General features: G+C 45.4%; 2 protein-coding genes across 4 annotated transcripts; one reads left to right on the top strand and one right to left on the bottom strand.

Annotated features, from left to right (window-relative positions):
• Positions 1-5,200: 5,200 nt before the first annotated feature.
• Positions 5,201-14,076, bottom strand: si:dkey-28a3.2. Of its 3 annotated transcripts, none has more exons than XM_046328548.1 (8): positions 13,919-14,076; positions 9,181-12,913; positions 6,952-7,890; positions 6,690-6,745; positions 6,538-6,599; positions 5,971-6,288; positions 5,758-5,863; positions 5,201-5,499 (listed from the first exon to the last, which is right to left on the bottom strand). In XM_046328548.1, exons 2-7 carry the CDS (start codon positions 12,688-12,690, stop codon positions 5,766-5,768), a joined length of 4,983 nt encoding a protein of 1,660 aa, XP_046184504.1. In that variant the 5' UTR covers positions 12,691-12,913; positions 13,919-14,076; the 3' UTR covers positions 5,201-5,499; positions 5,758-5,765. The 3 variants fall into 3 exon arrangements, with proteins under 3 accessions (XP_046184504.1, XP_046184505.1, XP_046184503.1); XM_046328549.1 differs by having other exon boundaries at positions 5,201-5,452; XM_046328547.1 differs by having other exon boundaries at positions 5,201-5,863.
• A 700-nt stretch (positions 14,077-14,776) lies between these two features.
• Positions 14,777-21,072, top strand: LOC124014427 (zinc finger translocation-associated protein-like). Its single transcript, XM_046329379.1, is given in 6 exon segments — positions 14,777-15,247; positions 15,752-16,276; positions 16,628-16,966; positions 18,139-18,624; positions 18,765-18,898; positions 18,900-21,072. Coding segments are annotated over 6 exon segments (1,959 nt in total). The 5' UTR covers positions 14,777-15,111; the 3' UTR covers positions 19,239-21,072.
• The last annotated feature ends 3 nt before the right edge of the window (positions 21,073-21,075 follow it).

The raw sequence follows: 21,075 nt of genomic DNA, 5'->3' as shown, positions 1-21,075 counted from the left end.
GCAGGTCACTGATAACTCATGATGACCTGTTTGAGAGGGTGGCCAGAAAGGCCAAGACCAAAGCCACCTTCAACGGAATGGTGGATGTCTTCAGTAAGAGGGGAATATGGCGTCGAGGTCACGTAGAGTTCATTTACGCAGCCTTGAAGAAGGTGCCAGAGTTCGGTGTGGAATGGGACCTTACAGTTTACAACAAGCTGTTGGATGTTTTCCCCAAGGAGGTGCCCAGGAACTTTATCCAGTGCATGTTCAACCACTACCCCCGACAGCAGGAGTACGGGGTGCACCTGCTGGAACAGATGGCGAACTAGTGGTGGCAAAGTTAACGTAGGGGCGTGGCCAATTGCGTGGTCTCTGACCAGATATTTTAATGACCCTCTTGGCCACAGGCAGTTTTGCTATTTCAAAGCTAATTTCCTGCAATAATACACATTTTGCCATAGCTTATGCTATTGGAGTGACTCAAATGTAACTAAATCAATGGGGGCCCCATGCCATGACACTTTTGGAATTTTAGATTCTCTCTGACTCTAGTTTTTAGTGGTGCTTGTTAGTTGTCAAATATTATCTTATTTAAAAAATAAATATAGGTCCGTTATCTTTTCTACATACTTTACATCCGGTTCTGTCATTTATATTTATACTGACATTTTACCAAACCCCACATTTGTATTGTTTGTTTTTTTAAATGATATTTCGTGGCGGCAACAATTTAGCAGCGGTTGCCCGCCCCTGCTAAATGAATATAGGGGTAACACTGGTGTGTGCGAGTGTGAGAGAGAGAGCGCCCGATTTGGCCCACTGTTTTCAGAACAGTGGCTCTCAAACCATTAAAATATGAAGTGAGATATTTCATTGTCAGACCCTTGTTTTGTCATTCATTCATGTTCTGTATAATCAGGTATCATGTTCTGTATAATCAGGTATCATGTTCTGTATAATCAGGTAGCATGTTCTGTATAATCAGGTAGCATGTTCTGTATAATCAGGTATCATGTCAAATGTCCAAACTTAAGGTCCAGATCTTCAGGGACAAGATTCACCCTATGAGAAAGTACCAGCGCATCTTCTGATGGTTCCCCAAGTTCAAGCACGCCAACCCCTTCCCCGTCCCCCTGCAGCGCCCTGGGGACCTTGTTGACTTGGCCAGCCTCAGTCTCAACCGCATCGCTAACAACCTATATTTCATTTATCATTGGCTAGGTGCAACTCCAGATGATGCACTGCAAACATACGGTTCTCAATGTTGTTACCAGTCAAAAGCTTGGACACACCTTCTCATTCCAGGGTTTTCTCTATTTTTCATATTTTCTACATTTTAGAATAATAGTGAAGACGTCAACACTATAAAATAACACATGGAATCATGTAGTAACAAAAAAAGTGTTAAACAAATCAAAATATTTTATATTTGAGGTTCTTCAAAGTAGCCACCCTTGATGACAGCTTTGCACACTCTTGGCATTCTCTCAACCAGCTTCACCTGGAATGCTTTTCCAACAGTCTTGAAGGAGTTCCCATAGATGCTGAGCACTTGTTGGCTGCTTTTCCTTCACTCTGCGGTCCAACTCATCCCAAACCATCTCAATTGGGTTGATGTCGGGTGATTGTGGAGGCCAGGTCATCTGATGCAGCACTCCATCACTCTCCTTAATCAAATACCCCTTACACAGCCTGGAGGTGTGTTGTTTCATTGTCCTATTGAAAAACAAATGATAGTTCCACTAAGCTCAAACCAGATGGGATGGTGTATTGTTGCAGAATGCTGTGGTAGCCATGCTAGTTAAGTGTGCCATGAATTCTAAATAAATCACTGACAGTGTCACCAGCAAAGCACAACCACACCATCACACCTCCTCTATGCTTTCATGGTGGGAACCACACATGCAGAGATCATCTGTTCACCAACTCTGCATCTCACAAAGACATGGCGGTTGAAACCAAACATCTAAAATTCATTACTCATTGGCCCAAAGGACAGATTTCCACCAGTCTAATGTCCATTGCTCGTGTTTCTTGGCCCAAGCAAGTCTTATTTTCATTGGTGTCCTTTAGCAGTGGTTTCTTTGCAGCAATTCGACCACGAAGGCCTGATTCACGCAGTCTCCTCTGAACAGTTGATGTTGAGATGTCTGTTAATTGAACTCTGTGAAGCATTTATTTGGGCTGCAGTTAACTCTGATGAAGTTATCCTCTAGAGCAGAGGTAACTCTGGGTCTTCCTTTCCTGTGGCGGTCCTCATGAGTGACAGTTTCATCATAGCGGCTGATGGTTTTTGCAACTGCAGGGGAAGAAACTTTTAACGTTTCCGGATTGACTGACCTTCATGTCTTCAAGTAATGATAGACTGTCATTTCACTTATTTGAGCTGTTCTTGACATAATATGGACTTGGTCTTGTACCAAAAAAGGCTATGTTCTGTATACCATCCCTACCTTGTCACAACACAACTGATTGGCTCAAATGCATTAAGGAAAATAAATGTCACAAATGAACTTTTAACGAGGCACACCTGTTAATTGGAATGCATTCCAGGTGCCAAAAGGCCCCTAGACTCTCAGACCATGAGAAACAAGATTCTCTGGTCTGATGAAACCAAGATTGAACTCTTTGGCCTGAATGCCAAGTGTCATGTCTGGAGGAAAACCTGGCACCATTCCTAAGGTGAAGCATGGTGGAGGCAGCGTCATGCTGTGGGGATGTCTTTTGGCAGCAGGGAGACTAGTCAGGATCCTATATATCCGAGAGGAATAGATGGACTCCTACATTGTTGTGGAGGAGGAGCATCGCCGTAGCGTTTGAGAGGGAAGCAGTTAACGGCTACAGGACTATGACAGAGCCCATTCTTCTACCAGAGAGTATTAGCTGGAGAGAGCCTTTATCATAACCAACTCTTGCTTGTCATGTCACTCTTGGCCCTCATAAAAATCTGGTAATAGGATTTCATTAAATCAGTGGATTTAATACCGAAGTATACTGTACCCACCTATTGTCAACTTGTAGGTTTCAAGAAACCAAGCTTAGGTACTTAATTTAACCCGACGCCCTCTAAACTAATTTAATGTTGTCGTAAATGTCTTTGACAAGGCTCTTGCGCTTAATTTTAAGTAGCACCGTGTCAAGATTCAAGAAAGCCTCAAATCAGGAAAAATATAAAATATACAACTGATGTACATAATCTCTTATGCGTACCCTACTGTTTTCATTATATTTGGAACTTTGTACCTGAGTGGAACTTTGGAACTTTGAACCTAAATCAGTGTTGAAACTAGTGTGCATTGACAGTAACTCAGTCAGTTGCCTTCATGGTAAACATATATCACCTTTTCAAAACATTTGGACAGTTGAAGTGAATTGGTGACGCACATTGTTGACTTATCTTTAAGTATTGTTGACAATGGGGATACAGTTATGGCCTCATACACCCTCCTTGATAGTGCCAGCTAGCAATAAATCAGAACCACTTTTAAAAGATAGAAAAAAAGGGTTTATTAGTACCGAAAAGGCATTTGAACATTCCCTTTTAAAACAGACAAGGTAGGAACCAATTCAAAGAGGTACATTCTCATCAGGTGTCATCATACAGCGTGGTCAGTGTCCCCTGTACATTTACAGTTTGCTTACAGCTGTACAAGAAGAAGTTAATCACAGTACAATCTGTTTTCAATGCATTTTTCAGTCTGTTAAGACCACAGAAGACCGACTTCCAAAGCTTCGTGCTCTATAGGACGTTAATTGTCAGTATATTGGTGAACCAAAAACAACAACTGGAAGTCCATTCCACACATTTTCTGTTACATATAGGAAGTATAGAAACATCCAAGCAGCAGGCCAATGGATCTTACATCTTTTTTGTATGTTTAAAAAGTGATAAAAAATACATATGCTGATAATTGATTGTTAAACATCAGGGATACAATTAAATAAAAAAATGTAATAATCCATCTGTGCCACTGACTGATTGTTCAGACTAAATAAAAGGCATTAAAAATAATGTATACCGTATAAATAGGCAAGGAAATATGAATCAGATCAGAAACAAAACGTGAGAAACAATTACGTGATCGGCAATCAAATACATTAAAAGGGTTTTGACATTTCGGCACCCCTTTAAACATAACGATTGTGTGTTGTATTTACAGTGCAGAAATACATTGGTCAAATCAGCATTACAGAAACAAGGTTGACATTTATTAAAAGGAAGAACATTTTTGATATATTCCAGAACAACGATTTATGAAAACAATGTTGTTTTGTGTGTCAAATAAGTATTTTGAAGAGTCAGTCTTGTAGATACAGTATGCTGCAAGAAAAATAATTATACCAGTACTTTTTAGGACATATTTAGAATACCCTCATGCAAGGATGTCCCTTGTGAAAAGGGAAGAAATAAAACTGATGGTCTTGGACCTGAATAACAACTTGTTAATACAGTACAAAACTTTATACAAAACTGATAGTATGTGAGAAATATTAAATAAACATATCATTAGGTAAATTATAAAATGTACTGTATGTACAGACGAATATCAATCATTGAACAATTGATCACCTGTAGACCATTTCAATAGACGCATGGTCTCTAAGTCAAATTCACAGGTCTGCTATTTACCCTTAAAAGTCTGGATCATATAGATCCTGGTACATTGAGGAGTAAGGACACATTCATTCAGATTGAAGAACATCACTGACCTGTTTGTAAAGGACACATAATAGGGAGGTTAAGTTAACCCAGTGCTGTGTATTGAGGGAGAGCCCTGACTGTGCTTTAAGTATGTTATACAGCACAACGACATTATAGAGCCCAGTGACATCTCTCATTGATATATTATTTTGGTTTAGGGCACAGGAGACATGGTGTAGTAGTAGTAGTGAATGATTATCGCTACAAAATGGCGCTATCAAAAACATCAAGAAGGCCTCCCGAGTGGCGCAGTGGTCTAGAGATTCTGGGTTCGAGTCCAGGCTCTGTCGCGGCCTGCCGTGGCCTGCCGTAACCGGGAGACCCATGGGGCAGCGCACAATTGGCCCAGTGTCGTCCAGGTTAGGGGAGGGTTTGGCCGGCAGGGATGTCCTTGTCCCATCGCGCACTAGCGACTTCTGTGGTGGGCCGGGCACAGTTCACGCTGACACAGTCGCAGGTGTTTCCTCCGACACATTGGTGCAACTGGCTTCCGGGTTAAGCAGGCATTGTGTCAAAGAAGCAGTGTGGCTTGGTTGGGTTGTGTTGTGTTTCAGGGGGACGCACGGCTCTCGACCTTCGCCTCGCCCGAATCCGAACAGGAGTTGCAGCGATGGCACAAGATTGTAACTACCAATTGGATACGACAAAATTGTGGGGAAAAAGGGGGGGGAAAAACCCAGCAAGAAGATACATTCGTGGGTGTGTGTAGATGTGTGGGTCTATCCCAAAGTTCATGAGGTAAAGCTTGCCTCTTGTCGTTCCATGTCCCTATACAGATATACAGTTCCAAGTTTAGTTCATCCTTTGTAGGGGAACTGCTCCGGAAAAGATAATACACAAAAGAAAACAGCAGAAATGTTTTCACTTCCTCTATTGTTTTATGCTGTCTGGAATTTAGCTATTTGTGCTTCTGCAAATTAGGACAAGTAGGTAGGACGTAAACAATGTGTTGTGAAAACGTGTTCCTACAGACAGACAAGAATACACCCCTTGGTATACAGAGAGCTACGGTCAACATTATGATATACAGACATGGATGGTGTCTGTACAGTTATGAAGGCTCAAATGCTCACCTTAGCCCTCAGAGTCTTTTAATCGTTCTGGAGCTTTTGCTGTTTGTCGGGTATGACGAGTCCTCTGTATCAACCATTACTTCTGCTGGGAGGTTGGCACTGTCCCCTGAAACAAAATGTGCTTGGATATAACAGAAATACTCAATACCAAATTTCCCCATCGCCAGGAACAGGAAGAACTCTGAGCCCTCTAATATAATACAGCCTAATTACCTCCAATCGTCCCACTGTGCTGCTGCAGCTGGCTAGTGAAGAAGCGTTCTCTCCTGGACACCTGCTCGTCCCAGGCCTCCAGGATGCGAAGGTGCTCCGGGGACTCCAGGCTCAGGGTATCTGGGTGGGCCTCGTCGATGTGGGCCCTCACCCCCTCCAGGCTGTGGGAGTACTGGAGCTCCCCGCACACCATGCACACCAGCAGCTGGTTCAGCGGGTCGTAGTCCATGAGGTAGCGATTCCTCCATACAACATCCGAGATGGCACCGTCATAGTTGTCGCCAAGATCGTCGTGTAGGAAAAGGAGCTCTGATTCGTCTATAGGAAAGATAGTGGTATTGTGAGACATGGAACTTTTGGATTTTGGGAACTGGTCAGTCAGGCCAGTAGACTGCAATTTCTACTAGTCCATGATGACTTTCTACTAGCCAGGGGTCCAACATATTTGCATAAATATTTGGGCTAGTTTGCCACATTTTCTACTAAGGCAACAAGGTTACTCTAAGAAAGGCCCATAGCTATAGCTAGATTTAGGATTAAAAGACCTAGAAGTATCAAATGTATTACCTTCTAATGGTTCAGTTTGGCCAAAGTCAGGAAAGTAGCCCATGTCTGTCTCTGTGGAAGTACTATGGAAAAAAGGACATCAGTTATGATTACTACCAACACACACATTGAGGTAACAGAAACAGAGAGAAGTCTGAAAACTTGTCTCTCACCTCAGAAGTAGTTCAGAGTCCTCGGAGGTGTTGAACCTCCGGTCAGGATCCTGTTCCTTTGGTTGAGAAAAAAACCCAAAAAGAGTTACAGTCAGCCCTAAAAAAATTGAACTGACCAAGAGGAATGAAAGTTACCGAAGGCTGAATCCTCATCCCTTGGTATCAATGCATGATTTAAGCAAAGTTACGGTTCAGTCAATGGTTAAACATACAATTCTGACTATGGCCTTTTCTTTGAAATGTTGACCATTGAAAATGTTACCTGTGTCTCCATCTCCTCAAGCAGCTGTTGAGGATGATGAGTGTTAGGGATGATGGGCTGCCAGTTGACCGAGGGCCTCTTCTCTGTCATCTCCCCATCTCTCATTGCTTTCCTGGCTCTCTGCTCCTTCTTCCTCACCCTCCAGTACTCCCTCTTCTTCCTCAGAGTCTCCTCTTCCGACTCCCCCGGCACTGGCTTGGGCGGACCCATTGGGCTTATGTAGATAGGGCTTTTGGTGGGCCCCTGCAATGTCGGCAATCGTACATTTTGTACATTCCCACTTTGAGAAATCTGAGCACCTTGATATTTGAAAGGAGTCTGTGTTGGGGTGAAAGAGGATGTTTGACTGGGAGACTGAATGGGTAAGAGTTTTATGCTAGTCAAAGGGTTGGGAGGAGGTGTGAGAGTAGCGATGGGTGAGGTATCGGTATCTGAGGTTTCCTGCACTCGCAGTCTCCATTTTAGAACGCGGGGCGAGTCGGCGCTCGATCCTGGGGCCGCTTCCTGTTGGTTCTCCACCAATAGACGCCCGTCTTTTTTCCCCTCACTCAATGGAGGGACAGTGACACCACCTCCAAAAGGGAGGGACACGGAACTGAAGCTATGAGATGTCTGTGGGGACCCTGTGTCACCAATGGGTGAATTGGAGATACTGGTACAGTTGACAGGAGGGTTGAGCTGTGTTGTATCATATGTCTGTCCCATGTTGGAGGTGGTGGGGTCTCCAACCAGAAGTGTCGGGATGTTGGTGACCATGCTGAGGCTAGCCTTGGGTCCAGAAGTAGGGGGAGATATAGGCTGGGGAGAAATAGGCTGGGGAGATATAGGCTGGAGAAGTGGGGAGGACTGCAGTTTGAGCAATGGTGCTGTGTGTAGACCGAAACTTCCGCTTCTCTGCACTGGTCTCTGTGTGTGTGTCTTCACAATGATATTCGAAACCTGAAACACAAATCAATGAATATGTTTACAATAACCAAGGTTATTTGATCTATTTGCTGATCTTTACAAAAATGTACTTGTTTAGGTTTGTCCAGTTCTCAGAATATATATCCCATATATATCCCCCTCTTCCTCAATTAGACTGAACAAAAATATAAAACGCAGCATGCAAAAGTGTTGGTCCCATGTTTAATGAGCTGAAATAAAAAATCCCAGAAATGTTTCGTACACACAAAAAGCTTTTCTCAAATTTTGTGCACAAAATAGTTTACAACCCTGTTAGTTAACATGTATCCTTGCTAAAATAATCCATCCACCTGACAGGTGTGGCATATTAAGAAGCTGATTAAACACCATGACCATTACACAGGTGCACCTTGTACTGGGGGCAGTAAAAGGCCAATCTAAACTGAATGACGTCGTGTGGATGAGCGGTGTGCTGATGTCAACGTTGTGAACAGAGTGGCGTGAGGTTTTGGTATGGGCGGGCATAAGCTACAGACAACGAATACAATTAAATTTTATTGTTGGCAATTTGAATGCCCAGAGATACCTTGACAAGATCTTGGAGGCCCATTGTCATGCCATTCATCCCGCCATCACCTCGTGTTTCAGCATGATAATGCACGGCACCATGTAGCAAGGATCTGTACAAAATTCCTGGAAGCAAAAAATGTCCCGGTTCTTCCATGGCATGCACACTCACCAGACATGTCACCCATTGAGCATGTGTGGGATGCTCTGGATCAATGTGTATAACACCGTGTTCCAGTTCCCGCCAATATCCAGCAACTTTGCACAGCCATTGAAGAGTGGTACAACATTCAGCAGCCTGATCAATTCTATGCAAAGGCGATGTTGCACTGCTTGAGGCGAATGGTGGTCACACCAGATACTGACTGGATTTCTGATCCACGCCCCTACTTTTTATTTAAAGGCTGTCTGTGACCAACAGATGCGTATCTGTATACACAGTGATGTGAAATCCATAGATAAGGGCATAAAGAATTTTACTCAGTAAAATCTATGAAATTGTTGCATTTATATTTTTGTTCAGTATAGGTTCATGGTATTTCAGTTGGACTTGACAGTGGGCCTGACCACAAGACATTCTGTAAGCACCTACAATGCTTTGAAAACTATAACAGTTCCACACTCCAATTGACATAACCCCAAAACATACTTCTGCCTCAAATTTGATTGAAATGATAGGTATAGGGCTACCATTGTGAATGACAAAATCTGCAGTGATGAAATGTAATATCAAGATTACAAATGACATCCACCCACCTGTGCTGCTTTGAGGGCCAGTCGTCTGCCGTAGTCCCCCCGTCTCAGCCCCCCTCCTCCCTGCCTGACCGTCCTAGCTCTCTGCTGCCTCTTCATCATCCTCCAGTACTCCCTCTTCTTCTCCAGAGTCACATTCTGGCCTGTCACCGCCTGGACGTGCTGATGTTGCTGAAGTTGTAGTTGATTTTGAGGTTGTTGATAAGGTGGTTGTTGTTGATGTTGATTTTCATGTTGTTGATGAGGTGGTTGTTGTTGTTGTGGAGGCTGATGGTGTAGCTTCGGGGGTTCTGGGGAGCAGCAGTGGTGGTGTCCTGCTTTTTTGGCACGCAGCCTCTGGGCTCTGCGAGGGAGAGGCGGTCCGCTGGAAGCTGCCGTGTGCCGTGTGGGACCAAGAGTGTGAGAGGGGGGTTCAGAGGGAGGGGGAGCTGGGAAAGACAGACTTTCAGTGCAAGGACTTGACAGCGGAGAGTCCTTAGGATGAGGACTCAATGGACAAATGGTTACCTGGCAGGATGGCAGGGCGTCAGCGTCCACCTGCCATCCTTTGACCTCCAACGATAGGTCACCAGATAGGGAGACCTTCTCCTCATCTTCCAGGGTGAGCAGAGGTAGATTTGGCTTGACCTCCATCTGGACGGAAGCATCCTTGTAGGAACATGTCTGAGGATCACTTTTACAAGGCAGCTGTTCTGTAATACAGTCTGGCTGTTCTGTTTTCCAGTCAGCCACAGTGCTGAGCGATTCCTCCAGCAGCTTCTTCATAGAAGCCACCACCAAGAGAGTGGTGGCCTGGCTGTCAGCACTCAAGGCTGGGTCTGGTGGCTCGGCCTGTGGTGGCGGTGAACACCGGGATGGTTTGATATCAACACAGAGGGGTTGTTCCAGTAGAGGACATGGAGCGACTGTTGAGGTTGATCCTCTCTCTTGTTTGATTTGGTCTCGCTGTGGAGACGTGGACACACTGGTGTTTGAGAGAGGCATGATAGTCAGTGTGTTGTTGACATTGGGAATGGCGACAGCTAATCGTGCTAACCTTTGGTTCCGCCTCTTGTGCGAGGCAGTCTTTCCCCTAGCTTGAACTCCTTGCCTTAGGCGGGTGGCGCGGGCCGCCCTCTGCTCTCGTTTCTTTACCCTCCAGTACTCTCTCTTCTTAGCCATCTTTTCCTCCTCTGTCAGCTTTGGGTCCAAGTTGAGCGCTGCTGATGCTGTAGAAGCTTTGACAGCCATCTGCATGACCCAGCTAGCCGGCTTCGGTATCGCTGTAGGCAAACCAGGAAAGGTGTTTTGAATGTTTTGAGGGTGTGTGAGGGTGATACGACTCTGGGGCTGGACGACTGTGTGTGGATTAGGGAGGTTTTTCGGGGGGCTGCCTGAAACTAACTTGGGAGGCTTTCTGATTGACAGGCCGATGGGAGCACAGGAGACATTAACTTGAGCAGGACGGATTAGAGGTGGTGGGTTGACCCGTATTTGATGAACCACATTACTAGATGTATCAGCAGTGGGTTTGTGAAGCAGTTGGTGTTGGCGGTGTATGTTAGGGTTGGTAAATGAATTATTAACAGGCATTCCACCAATGACACCAATTTCATCCCCTGTCTCTTTTGCTTCTGTAATGAGATACATTTGGGGAATGGTATTGGTCAATGTACCGTCCTCCTTGATGAACCCTCCAATGGTCTCTGAGGCGCTGGTGTGGGTAGGCCCATTTCCTGTTGGTTGTGGCAGTGTGTTGCAGCCCGCCGCTCTCGCCTTCCTCATATCCTCCAATATGCTCTGGTACCGGTTGACTCTTCGCATCAGAGCATCCTTCTCCTTCATCTTAGCGCGGACTTCCACTGACAGCTTAGCTCGCTGTTCCCGCTTCTTGACACGCCAGTATTCCCGCTTCCGGGCCACCCTCTGCTCGGGTGTCTCCGTTGGGTCCTCTCGGAGTGCGTTGCAGGTTTTGAAGGCTGTAGCATGACAGGGGGACTTTCTCATGTTTCTCTGACCCAAGAAATTCCTTTGGGCGTCAATGAACCTCTGTCTCGGAGTCCTACAACGGACCATACCTTGGCTAGTGTTGATAAACTGCCCTGGACCAAGGAGCCTTCTGCTCGGTTCCCCTTCTAGTTTAAAACCAATGACATTCGATGCCATGCCAGTCTGCATTGTTGGTTCAGCGTCCTGCGGATTCTCTACTTTTACCTGAACAGTCTGTTGATTAGCGTTGACTGCAGTTAGCTTAGCCAGGACTGAATCCTCAGACTCCCTTTTGACTACAACGCTAGCCACTGCTCTGGCATTCTTCAGCAGGCGTCCGGCTGAGATGAACGGGACCCTGACTCTATTAATACACTGCCTATGGCCCTGTCCACTCAAAGCAGACGGAGGACGTTCAATGACCACGTTGGGTAACATTCCAGCTTTTTGCAATGTTATCTCCATGTTCGTGATTCTCTCTCTAGTCTTCGTTACTTTAACCGCCTGCTTCGCTCTCTGTTCTCGCTTCTTGATGCGCCAATTCTCTCTGCGCTTGGTAGCTTTGTCCTCCTCAATCTCCAGTGTAGCTGATGTGTCGTTGATACAACTAACTTCTTGGGCTGTGACCGGGGCACGCTTTGTCCCACCTAGTTGTGTTACTTTCATCCCTATAGGCCTACCCTCTGATTTGGGAATGAGGACAGGGGTAGGCTGATTGGTCACGATGGGCAACCCTGAGGTAATGTTAGCAGTTTGCGGTCCAGGCTGAACACGCACTGTAACTTGCGTCTCAGTTAACGCATCAGGCCTTGATACACTCTGGTTGGCCAGTTGCTTCTGTGTTGACACTACAGGAGAGCTGCCATTCAGAACAGTCATTCCGCCCTGTGGTTGGCGAGATGCAGAACCCGAGGGTCTCACAGCCACTCTTCCCAGAGGCAAGGAGGAGCCACTGTTGAGCAGCACTCCGTTGGGTTTGTCTGAGGTAACCGGTCCGATCACAGTGCCTCCTGTTGGGGAACTTTTCACCGCCATCTTGCAGACCATCGCGTCTTCTCCTGGACCTCCACTGGACGTTGTGAACGGAGGCAAGACTTTGTCAAGTTTTATCCTCTGGAACCATTTCTCCTTTTGGTTTGCTGAGGAAGAGTTTTGGTCCTCTTCTTCAGCACTATGGTTCAGATGATAGGAGATAGCAGAACCCTTTCCCTTTAATAAAACTACAGGTGCACCACTGACATTGGTTTGGTAGGAACCATCGCTATTCAACAAAGTGGGGGCAGACCCTGCCATTGAACAAGAGGCACTGGGATTCAACACCATAGAGGTTAGAGTCTTATGGACTGCATTTCTGCCCAAGGAGTTACACACTCTGTTTGTATCTTTTTCCCTCTTGACCTCTGACAGCTTGGCCCTCTGCTCTCGTTTCTTGGTCTTCCAGTACTCTCTCTTTTGGGCAAGTGTGGCATCGTCGAACTCTGAGGCTGGACGGTAGCGCTGACCCCGTGGGCTGCCAGCCCCTCCAGTTCCCTTGGTGGTTGGCATGCTAGTTGCTGATTGGTCACCTCTCGTGCTCTTCACCAAACTGTGCTGGCTGCAGAATCTTCACTCATCCCACTCTCCTTCGTCCAATGTTCACCTGATATGGATGCTGTCAGCCTTTAGCCTACATTGTCGTATGCTATTGAGTAACATCCTATAGGTCTTGTTATGTCCGTCTCCCATCTCTCACCAGCCACATCTTGACATTAACAGACAACGGATGGTCCTGAAAATTAGAATAAACAACACGCTTAGCGAGACAAATATACGAATCTAATAGATCTTTTGGGAAATGTGATTGTTAGCTGACATATATCACATCTTGAAGTTGTTTTTAACTGTTGCCAGTTTAGAACCAAATTTATAAACATACTTCTTCAAACCACATGGTTGCACCCCATTTGTCCATCCCAAAATTAAAGCTAAATATTCAAGAGTAAATTATATATTTATATCATTGTCAAGTATTGGCATTTATGAACACAATTTCTGGTTGGCTTAGATGCGTCCTTTATTTGATTAAAGTCAACGAGAAATAACTTGTGCACACCCTATTTAACTGATTTATATAGGCCTAATTAATAAAATAACTTGTGCACACCCTATTTAACTGATTTATATAGGCCTAATTAATAAAATAACTTGTGCACACCCTATTTAACTGATTTATATAGGCCTAATTAATAAAATAACTTGTACATACCCTATTTAACTGATTTATATAGGCCTAATTAATAAAATAATTTGTGCTTCCTAATTTAGGCTATACAAATTTAATATTTTTTGGCATATGAATCCTGCAACGCATCCAAATGCAGGCTGTGTTCGCTCTCTGACAGCCAGCATCAAAGAGCATGCACAACAACCAGGAAGAGAACAAATGGCACTGTCTCTTTAAACCAAGTCCTCCGTCTATCACAAATTATGTCTGTCGTGTGCCATTTTTCATTCTTTATTTATTCTCATACCAATACAAAATGCAGTGTGCCGAAGAGTGCTAAAACAGAGCCACAAATTCAAACGAAAACCCCCCGGAAAATGTGACACATTTGGTGATATTTATGTCTCTACCAGCGTACAATGGACAATCTCTTCCTCCTCCCCTGTCCACACGGACTGGCGTCTGTCTGCGTGTGTTCCTTGTCTAAATGAATAGAAAAGCGTAAATCCAAGCTAGCGGTGAAAGAGTAGGATGGTTGAAAAGGTGTGAAAAAACATGCATTTGCATTACCTGGTAGTTACACCTAACTTTCCGGGATAGTTTGTGAACGTTTGGACAGATATATTGTCAGGACACTGCAGCTACTTCCCTCGAGCCAGCCTTTCTCTCTATCGATGCCTTCCTTGACAACGTTGAAAAGTACCAGGATGTGGGACCTTGCTGCTTGTGTGTAAACTGCGTCGCGTGGACAGACACAAGCCTCTTAAAGCCGTACTAGCACAACAGGGGACAAAATTTGGTTTATAGATGGTCAATGAAATTGAGCAGTTTCTATCCATATACTGTGTCTCCAAGATGCCACACATGTCCACCCTATAATAAAGTTGTATTCTAGACTATTGGTAATATAATCGTACCATGTTGGAAAACTGCACCAATCAATACATTAGAATCAATTAAAGAATTTGTCATTTAATATCTGTTCTAGAAAATTTGACAGATGCAACATTTCCAAATATTTAAATTATAGACAATGTTGCTACCGGTGTTATATTTATCCATGGTTGCGAATTTGAGCATTTTGGCAAATATTTGCACATGGGAATATAGAAGTATTTCTCTCAATACCTCAATAGTTCACTATAATGAACACGAAGTAATGACAGCGCAAGATACATTGTAATGATGTTCACTGAGATTATGCAGAAGTCAGTGTACAGAAGAATTATTCATAAATAGTGAAAAAGTAGGCTGACTATGGACACCCATTGTCTTTTAAGAAAGAAAACAAAACCATGGTAAAGTGTTACATGTTTGTCCAATTAATTTTGCAGTAAAACTTAACCTACACACATCTGGCCCCTGGGTGTGCGTGTCGCTGCGTGAATGCCGCTACTGTCTCTTTAAATTTACCCAGGAGCCCCTTAAGGAGCCCCAGGGGCCCCAAGCTCGGCTCCCCACCCTAAAGACAAGCAGAGCCTTAAAATACAAACAAGAGGCCGCTATAGCTCATCATGGACAGGAGAGGCTCACACCCGAAGAAGGATATAAAACCGACCAAATATCGTGGCGATATATGAAAAGTTAACTTTGCTCCAGGTTGAGTGCGTGGGGGGACGAGGGGCACCCAAAAAGCGATGTGTCCGTTCGTGGTCTAGATCGCTTGCAAAACGCGTGCTGAACGATTCTCTAAAAATACAGTTCCTACCTGGTCTATCAAAGCGAATTGAAAACATTAGTAAATAGTGTAACGTTGCAGAGTAATGGAAGAGATAGAGACCGGGGAGAGCGAGCCTGTGGTCCTTCCGTGTGCTGAGCAGGCAGATTCTCTCTCATTAATAATAAGCGGAGAGGAGGAAGCGACGCAAGAGCAAAGTGACTTGGGACACTGTTCCGGAGGTAAAGATTGTAATGTTTTGTTTCGAGAGTACGGAGACTCGACCCTTAGTCTGCTCTCCACCCTTTGTCACAGTTAATCTGTGTGACGGACAATGCCATCTCGCAGCATGGCCCTCTTGTCTCAGTGGCTCCACTATAAACAAAGGCAAAATACCATGCTGGTTACTTGCTGTGATGCACAGTCGCCACCCAGCGGAAACTAGCGGCGGCTAACTCATCTAAATGGAGTCGCTGCCCGGTTTCTGATGGCGGGGGTTCCGTGAGAAAATAGAATCTTTTCCACAGATTAACGATTTTATTATGATCCCCAATTATTGTGTCTGCTTATTTCTAACGGAATACATATATCTGGTAATGTCGGGGTATGTGATAGAGCCATCTGAGAACTATAAATAGAATTATACTATAGAGCTTTGAAATGTACTGCTTCATTACTAGGAATAACCTATAGCTATTGCATGTGAATCTCTTAACTCTTTCTCTCACACACTCTCTCTTTCCTAGAGAAGGACGGTCTGACCAATGGCCAGGTGGGCGAAGATGACAAGGAAGAGATGGTGACCCCCCTTTGGTCCCCGGGCACCAGCTACTGGAGTGTCACCGAGGGTCCGGACTCCCCCTTCCTCCTTTCTCCCATCCCGGGCCCCTCTGGATGCAAAGAGAAGGTCCAATGCGCCTCCCGACCCGGCCTCAGCCGCATCCCGGGCAGGGATCATCGGCGCTATTACCACGAGTACTGGCGCAGCGAGTTCCTGATGGACTTTGACCCCCGTCGCCACGGCATGATCTGCATGGTGTGTGGGAGCTCGCTGGCCACGCTCAAACTCAGTACCATCAAGAGGCATATTAGACAGAAGCACCCGGACTCTCTGCTGTGGAGCGCGGCCGACAAGGAGGTGATCCGCTCGGGCTGGGAGAGCCACCTGAGTCTGGAGGGGGGCCAGAGGCTGTACTGTCCGGCCGGAGGGGTGGCCGCCATCTCCCAGGGACAGGAGGAGGAGCTGCTGGACTGTGCTCGCCACTCCACTGGTGGGTGGGGGTTTCTGGAAACTGGGATGGAATAAAATGTCATGGCCTAGTTTGATGATAAGAGTTTCAGGATCTTGTACTTGGTGGCAGTATGAGCACGTCTGTTTATGTTGTACAGTCATGCTCATACGGCCAAGATCCACTTTTACAGTCGTGTAAGAGGGTGATGTCATTGTGCAGTGGCTTTATGTGGTCGTAAGAACAAAGGCTGCGCTTGTACCAATGATCTTAACCTGAATTGTCTTTTTACAGATGGTTATGTATTACATTTTTATGTGATTGTCAAACTATATTTTTTGATTTACGTTAACATTTAAACTGCATATCCCCTCTCCACTTTACCTCTCATAGGAAAACCTGGTGGTATGGTGTCCCCCAAACTCCAGCCCCGGTCTCCGACCCCATCACCCCCTCCCTCAGTCCCCCTCCAGCAGGAAGACCTCCCCGGGCCCTCTGCCAAGACCCTGGAGCGCTACCTGAACGACTCGCTCCACGCCTGGTTCCGACAGGAGTTCCTCATGGAGTACCAGGCGGAGGAGGGCAGGCTGGTGTGCATGGTGTGCGGCCGCCCACTGCCCTCGCTCCACCTGGACCACATCAAGAGCCACGTGCTTGACATCCACCCCCAGTCGCTGGTCTACAGCTCGGAGGAGAAGCACTGCATCCTGCAGACTTGGGCCCAGACACATGGTGAGACTGAGGGAGATAGGACGTGGGGGTGGTAACAGGACCGGGAAGGGAGCTGTGGCTTCCTCTTTGTCATTGTTATGATTAAGGGCATTGATGAAGGCCGAAACAACAAGCTTTTAATAGTTGCTTGAATAAAATGTGTTTTTAATGGTGAGCTAGCATTGCAGCCTTTTCATTTCAGTCACTGTGGCTTTAGGACGTTTTATCAGCTTCTGTATGTGTGTGTTTTGAAGTGAGTAGGACTGATTTTATTTTTGTTACATTTGTATGTCTCTGTGTACAAAGGTTAACCAGTTACATAGATTTGTTCTGCAGCACTGATCTAAAATGGCTTTTGTTCTGATAACAATTGATACGCTGATTAATAGCCATTTATATCCTTGAATATACACTGAGCATACCAAACATTAGGAACCTCTTCCTCATATGGAGCGGCAGGTAGCCTCGTGGTTAAAGAGTTGGACTTGTAACCGAAAAGTTGCAAGATCGAATCCCCGAGCTGACAAGGTAAAAATCTGCCATCCTGCCCATGAAAAAGGCAGTTAACTTGCTGTTCCTAGGCCGTCATTGGAAATAAGAATTTGTTCTTAACTGACTTGCCTAGTTTAAATAAAGGTAAAATAAATATTGAGTTGCCCTCAGAACAGCCTCAATTCATCGGGGCAGGGACTCTACAAGGTGTTGAAAGTGTTCCACGGGGATGCTGGCCCATGTTGACTCCAATACTTCCCACAGTTGTGTCAAATTGGCTGGATGTCCTTTGGGCAGTGGAGCATTATTGATACACAGGAAACTGTTGAGCATGAAAAACCCAGCAGCGTTGCAGTTCTGGACACAAACCGGTGCACCTGGCACCTACTACCATACCTTGTTCAAAACCACCTAAATATTTTGTCTTGCCCATTCACCCTCTGAATGGCACACATACACCATCCATGTCTCAACTGTGTCAAGGCTTAAACATCCTTCTTTAACCTGTCTCCTCCCTTTATCTACACTGATTGAAGTGGATTTAACAAGTGACATTAGTAGGGGATCATAGCTTTCACCTGGATTCACCTGGTCAGTCAATGTCATGGAAAGAGCAAGTGTTCTTAATGTTTTGTATTCTCAGTGTTTATATCCCTTACTAAACTCTCATTCCTCAACCCCACCCCATCCCTCCATATCAGAATCCGACCCTCTAAACGACTTCATCAAATCTGAGCCCAACACCAAAGACGAGAGAGATGCTGGGGTGGACTTCTCTGAAGACCTGGAGACCATTCAGATCGGCTCAGACACGTATGCAGAGGACAACGATGAGGCGTTATCTGAGATACAGGACGTGGGTGTTGGCGTTGGTGGAGCTCCAGAGATGACCTCTCCCATACCCCCTCTCCCTCTCCACCAACCCAGGAAGAGGCGTCTCCGTGGGGGCTTCCCCTGGCGGCTGCGCCTGGACTACATGGTGGCCTACGGACCCCAGGGTCGTGGCACCTTCTGCATGGTGTGCTCCCAGGTCCTGCCCGTGGCCAAGGTGAGCAGCTTCCGCCGCCACATCCAGGAATGCCACCCTGAGACCACCAGCCTGGCCCGGGAGGAGAGGGATGCCATGGCCGAGGCCTGGACCAAAGAGGCTCCCATGGAAGACAACCCTGTCGTGCAGATGAAAGAAGGTAAATATTCTAAGTTCCAACCAATGTAAAAGACAGACTGTAGCTACTTTCAGAGAAAGAGGAAATATTAAGTGATTCACCAATTGGTTTCTGCCCTCTTACTGACTGCCCCCCCCCCCCCCCCCCTCCCTCTCTGACAGAAGTAGACCCCAGTGACATTGTCATTCTCCCTGTGGCGAGAGAGATGGCCGACAACAACAACAACCGGACCACCAAGATGGCCACCACCAAGGCCGTAAAGAAGGAGGAGGGGGTCACCACCATGCCTGCCACTCCGGGGGCGCCACGGCCACTACCCGGGCAAGGACCAGCGGCGGAACTACCAGGTGCGCTGGAGGATGGAGTTTCTGATGGACTATGACTGCCGGAGACACGGGTTGATCTGTATGGTGTGCGGGGCAACGTTAGCCACTCTCAAAGTCAGCACCATCAAGAGACACATTCAACAGGTTCACCCTCATTCTCTGGTGTATGGCCCCGACGAGAGACAGCAGGCCCTGCTCAGCTACAACCAGACTGCCCTGCACTTCGTCCACTCGGATGACTGTTTCTCCTCACAAGACCACGGACACACAGCACTCGGACAGACGACTACCGGCCTCTTTGTCCGCTAGGACGAGGGGCGCCAGGCATGGTTGTTCTCTATCCACCCCACTTTCCTTCCTTTCCAAGTCTCTCTTTCTCAGGAAGTTAGAAACAAGGCTTGGTAGAGGTCTGTCATGAGTTGTGCAGCGACTGACACAGTTGGTGATTGTTTCAGCGAGCATACAATATAGCACTTCCTGTCCCAAAAATGTACTAAACCTAGATTTGAATGTGCAGGTGATTGAATGAGAGGGTGTTAGAGGTGAATTGCTAAAGACAATGAACAACACTTAAAGATGTGATCATCTTTAGTGACTCAATTACATCCCGTTATTTAAAAAGGAAATTCCTTGTTTACAATAGGCGTCCTCCAGAGATTTGTCTCATTCTTGAATTAGAAGATCTCATCTTCCATGTCTTCTCCAGTGTCACAGCACTATTGTTACAATGGCCCACAGCTATTTCTGATGATCTTATTAGCAAAACAAAGCTGCACACACAAAAATCTATGTAAATAGTGTTGAATATTTGAATTATGATTTACTTTTACAAGCACTTTTACACGTGGTTTTTACAAAAAATGTTTGTAATTACGGCCATTTTTTCGACTTCACTGATAAAATGAAACGATGCCACGTGAATGTCATTTTGCATGGGAATTCTGAAGTCATGCATGACTGTGGAGGGATTGCCTTCTACAGCTGAAGCACTTAGTTTATGAGAGCATTCTAGCTTTATTTATAGAAGATTTCACATGCAAGGCTTCCATTTCAGTAACTCACATATTACAAGGTTTATGCAACAATGAACAACGATTAACTACATTAAAAAAAAAAAATGGCAACAGCATCAGGAAATAAATCACCAAATTAACCACCTCTGAAATGACCTCTGACTCCACCAGGAAAAAGAACAACTCAGGGATTGTCTGTTTTTCCATCTGTGCTCGCTTGTTAGCTTGTCAAAATTAGCGCATACATTGGTTGTCATTCATTTTAATTGTTTAACTGTCAACTGTAGTTAAAAAGGGTCCTATCGGATTCCAACAACAATGGAAGTTAAGTTGTCCAGTGCACAGCTGGAACAAACGACAAACTACACTTACCATGACAACAGTTTACAACCCATGGACTTAACTGTCTCATTCAAAGAACCAAATGGCAGCATTTGTCCAGTTGTTATGTGGAGAGGAAGTGACATCAGTGTTGAATATCACTTCCTCTAACCTAAGCTGCCTGTGTTGCTTACTTCGGCTGTGTGAAAACGTTACTGACTTTCAAATCCTTGCATTCTCTGTCCTTGTTTCCTCAATTCCTCTCAAAGCGCATTGCAGGTCCGGGGGGGGGGGGGGCTTCGATCTTCTCTAATGTGCTTTGAGAGTTGAGGAAACAAGGACGGAGAAAGCAAGGATTTGACAGATGTTTTCAGACACAGCCCTAGTTGACGCAGTGGGCATTTTGGCATACAGGGGATGGGCAAGGAGAGGTGAAATAATTCCATCTGAGCTTGGAGCGGCCACGGAATCAGGTTGTAAGAAGCTTTGTGACTCAGCACTTAAATGTACAAAAATAGGACTTAAATATGGCAAAGTGATTGAATAAGAATACACCTTGTCTATTGCAATGATTTACATGTATGTTTGTGTCAGTGTGTGTATAGGGGGCACGTTAAAAATACCCTTTGGTGGTACTATGTTAGCTTGGGTGAGGACAAGCAATTATCTTTTTTTTAAAGGGACTGATTTCATTGTCTTCCCTCGATTTCTTGTTTCTCGAGTATCCGCCCTGTATTCAATCTGTACATGGCAAAAGGTTGATATGCATTCTGTCCTCAATGAGCCTTGTAATAAAAAGAAGGATCTGAATA

The sequence above is a fragment of the Oncorhynchus gorbuscha genome, linkage group LG25, assembly GCF_021184085.1.
Source record: "Oncorhynchus gorbuscha isolate QuinsamMale2020 ecotype Even-year linkage group LG25, OgorEven_v1.0, whole genome shotgun sequence".
Classification (NCBI taxonomy): Eukaryota; Metazoa; Chordata; class Actinopteri; order Salmoniformes; family Salmonidae; genus Oncorhynchus; species Oncorhynchus gorbuscha.
The sequence above is the reverse complement of the archived record's forward strand: the minus strand, read 5'-3'. Positions and strand labels throughout refer to the sequence as shown.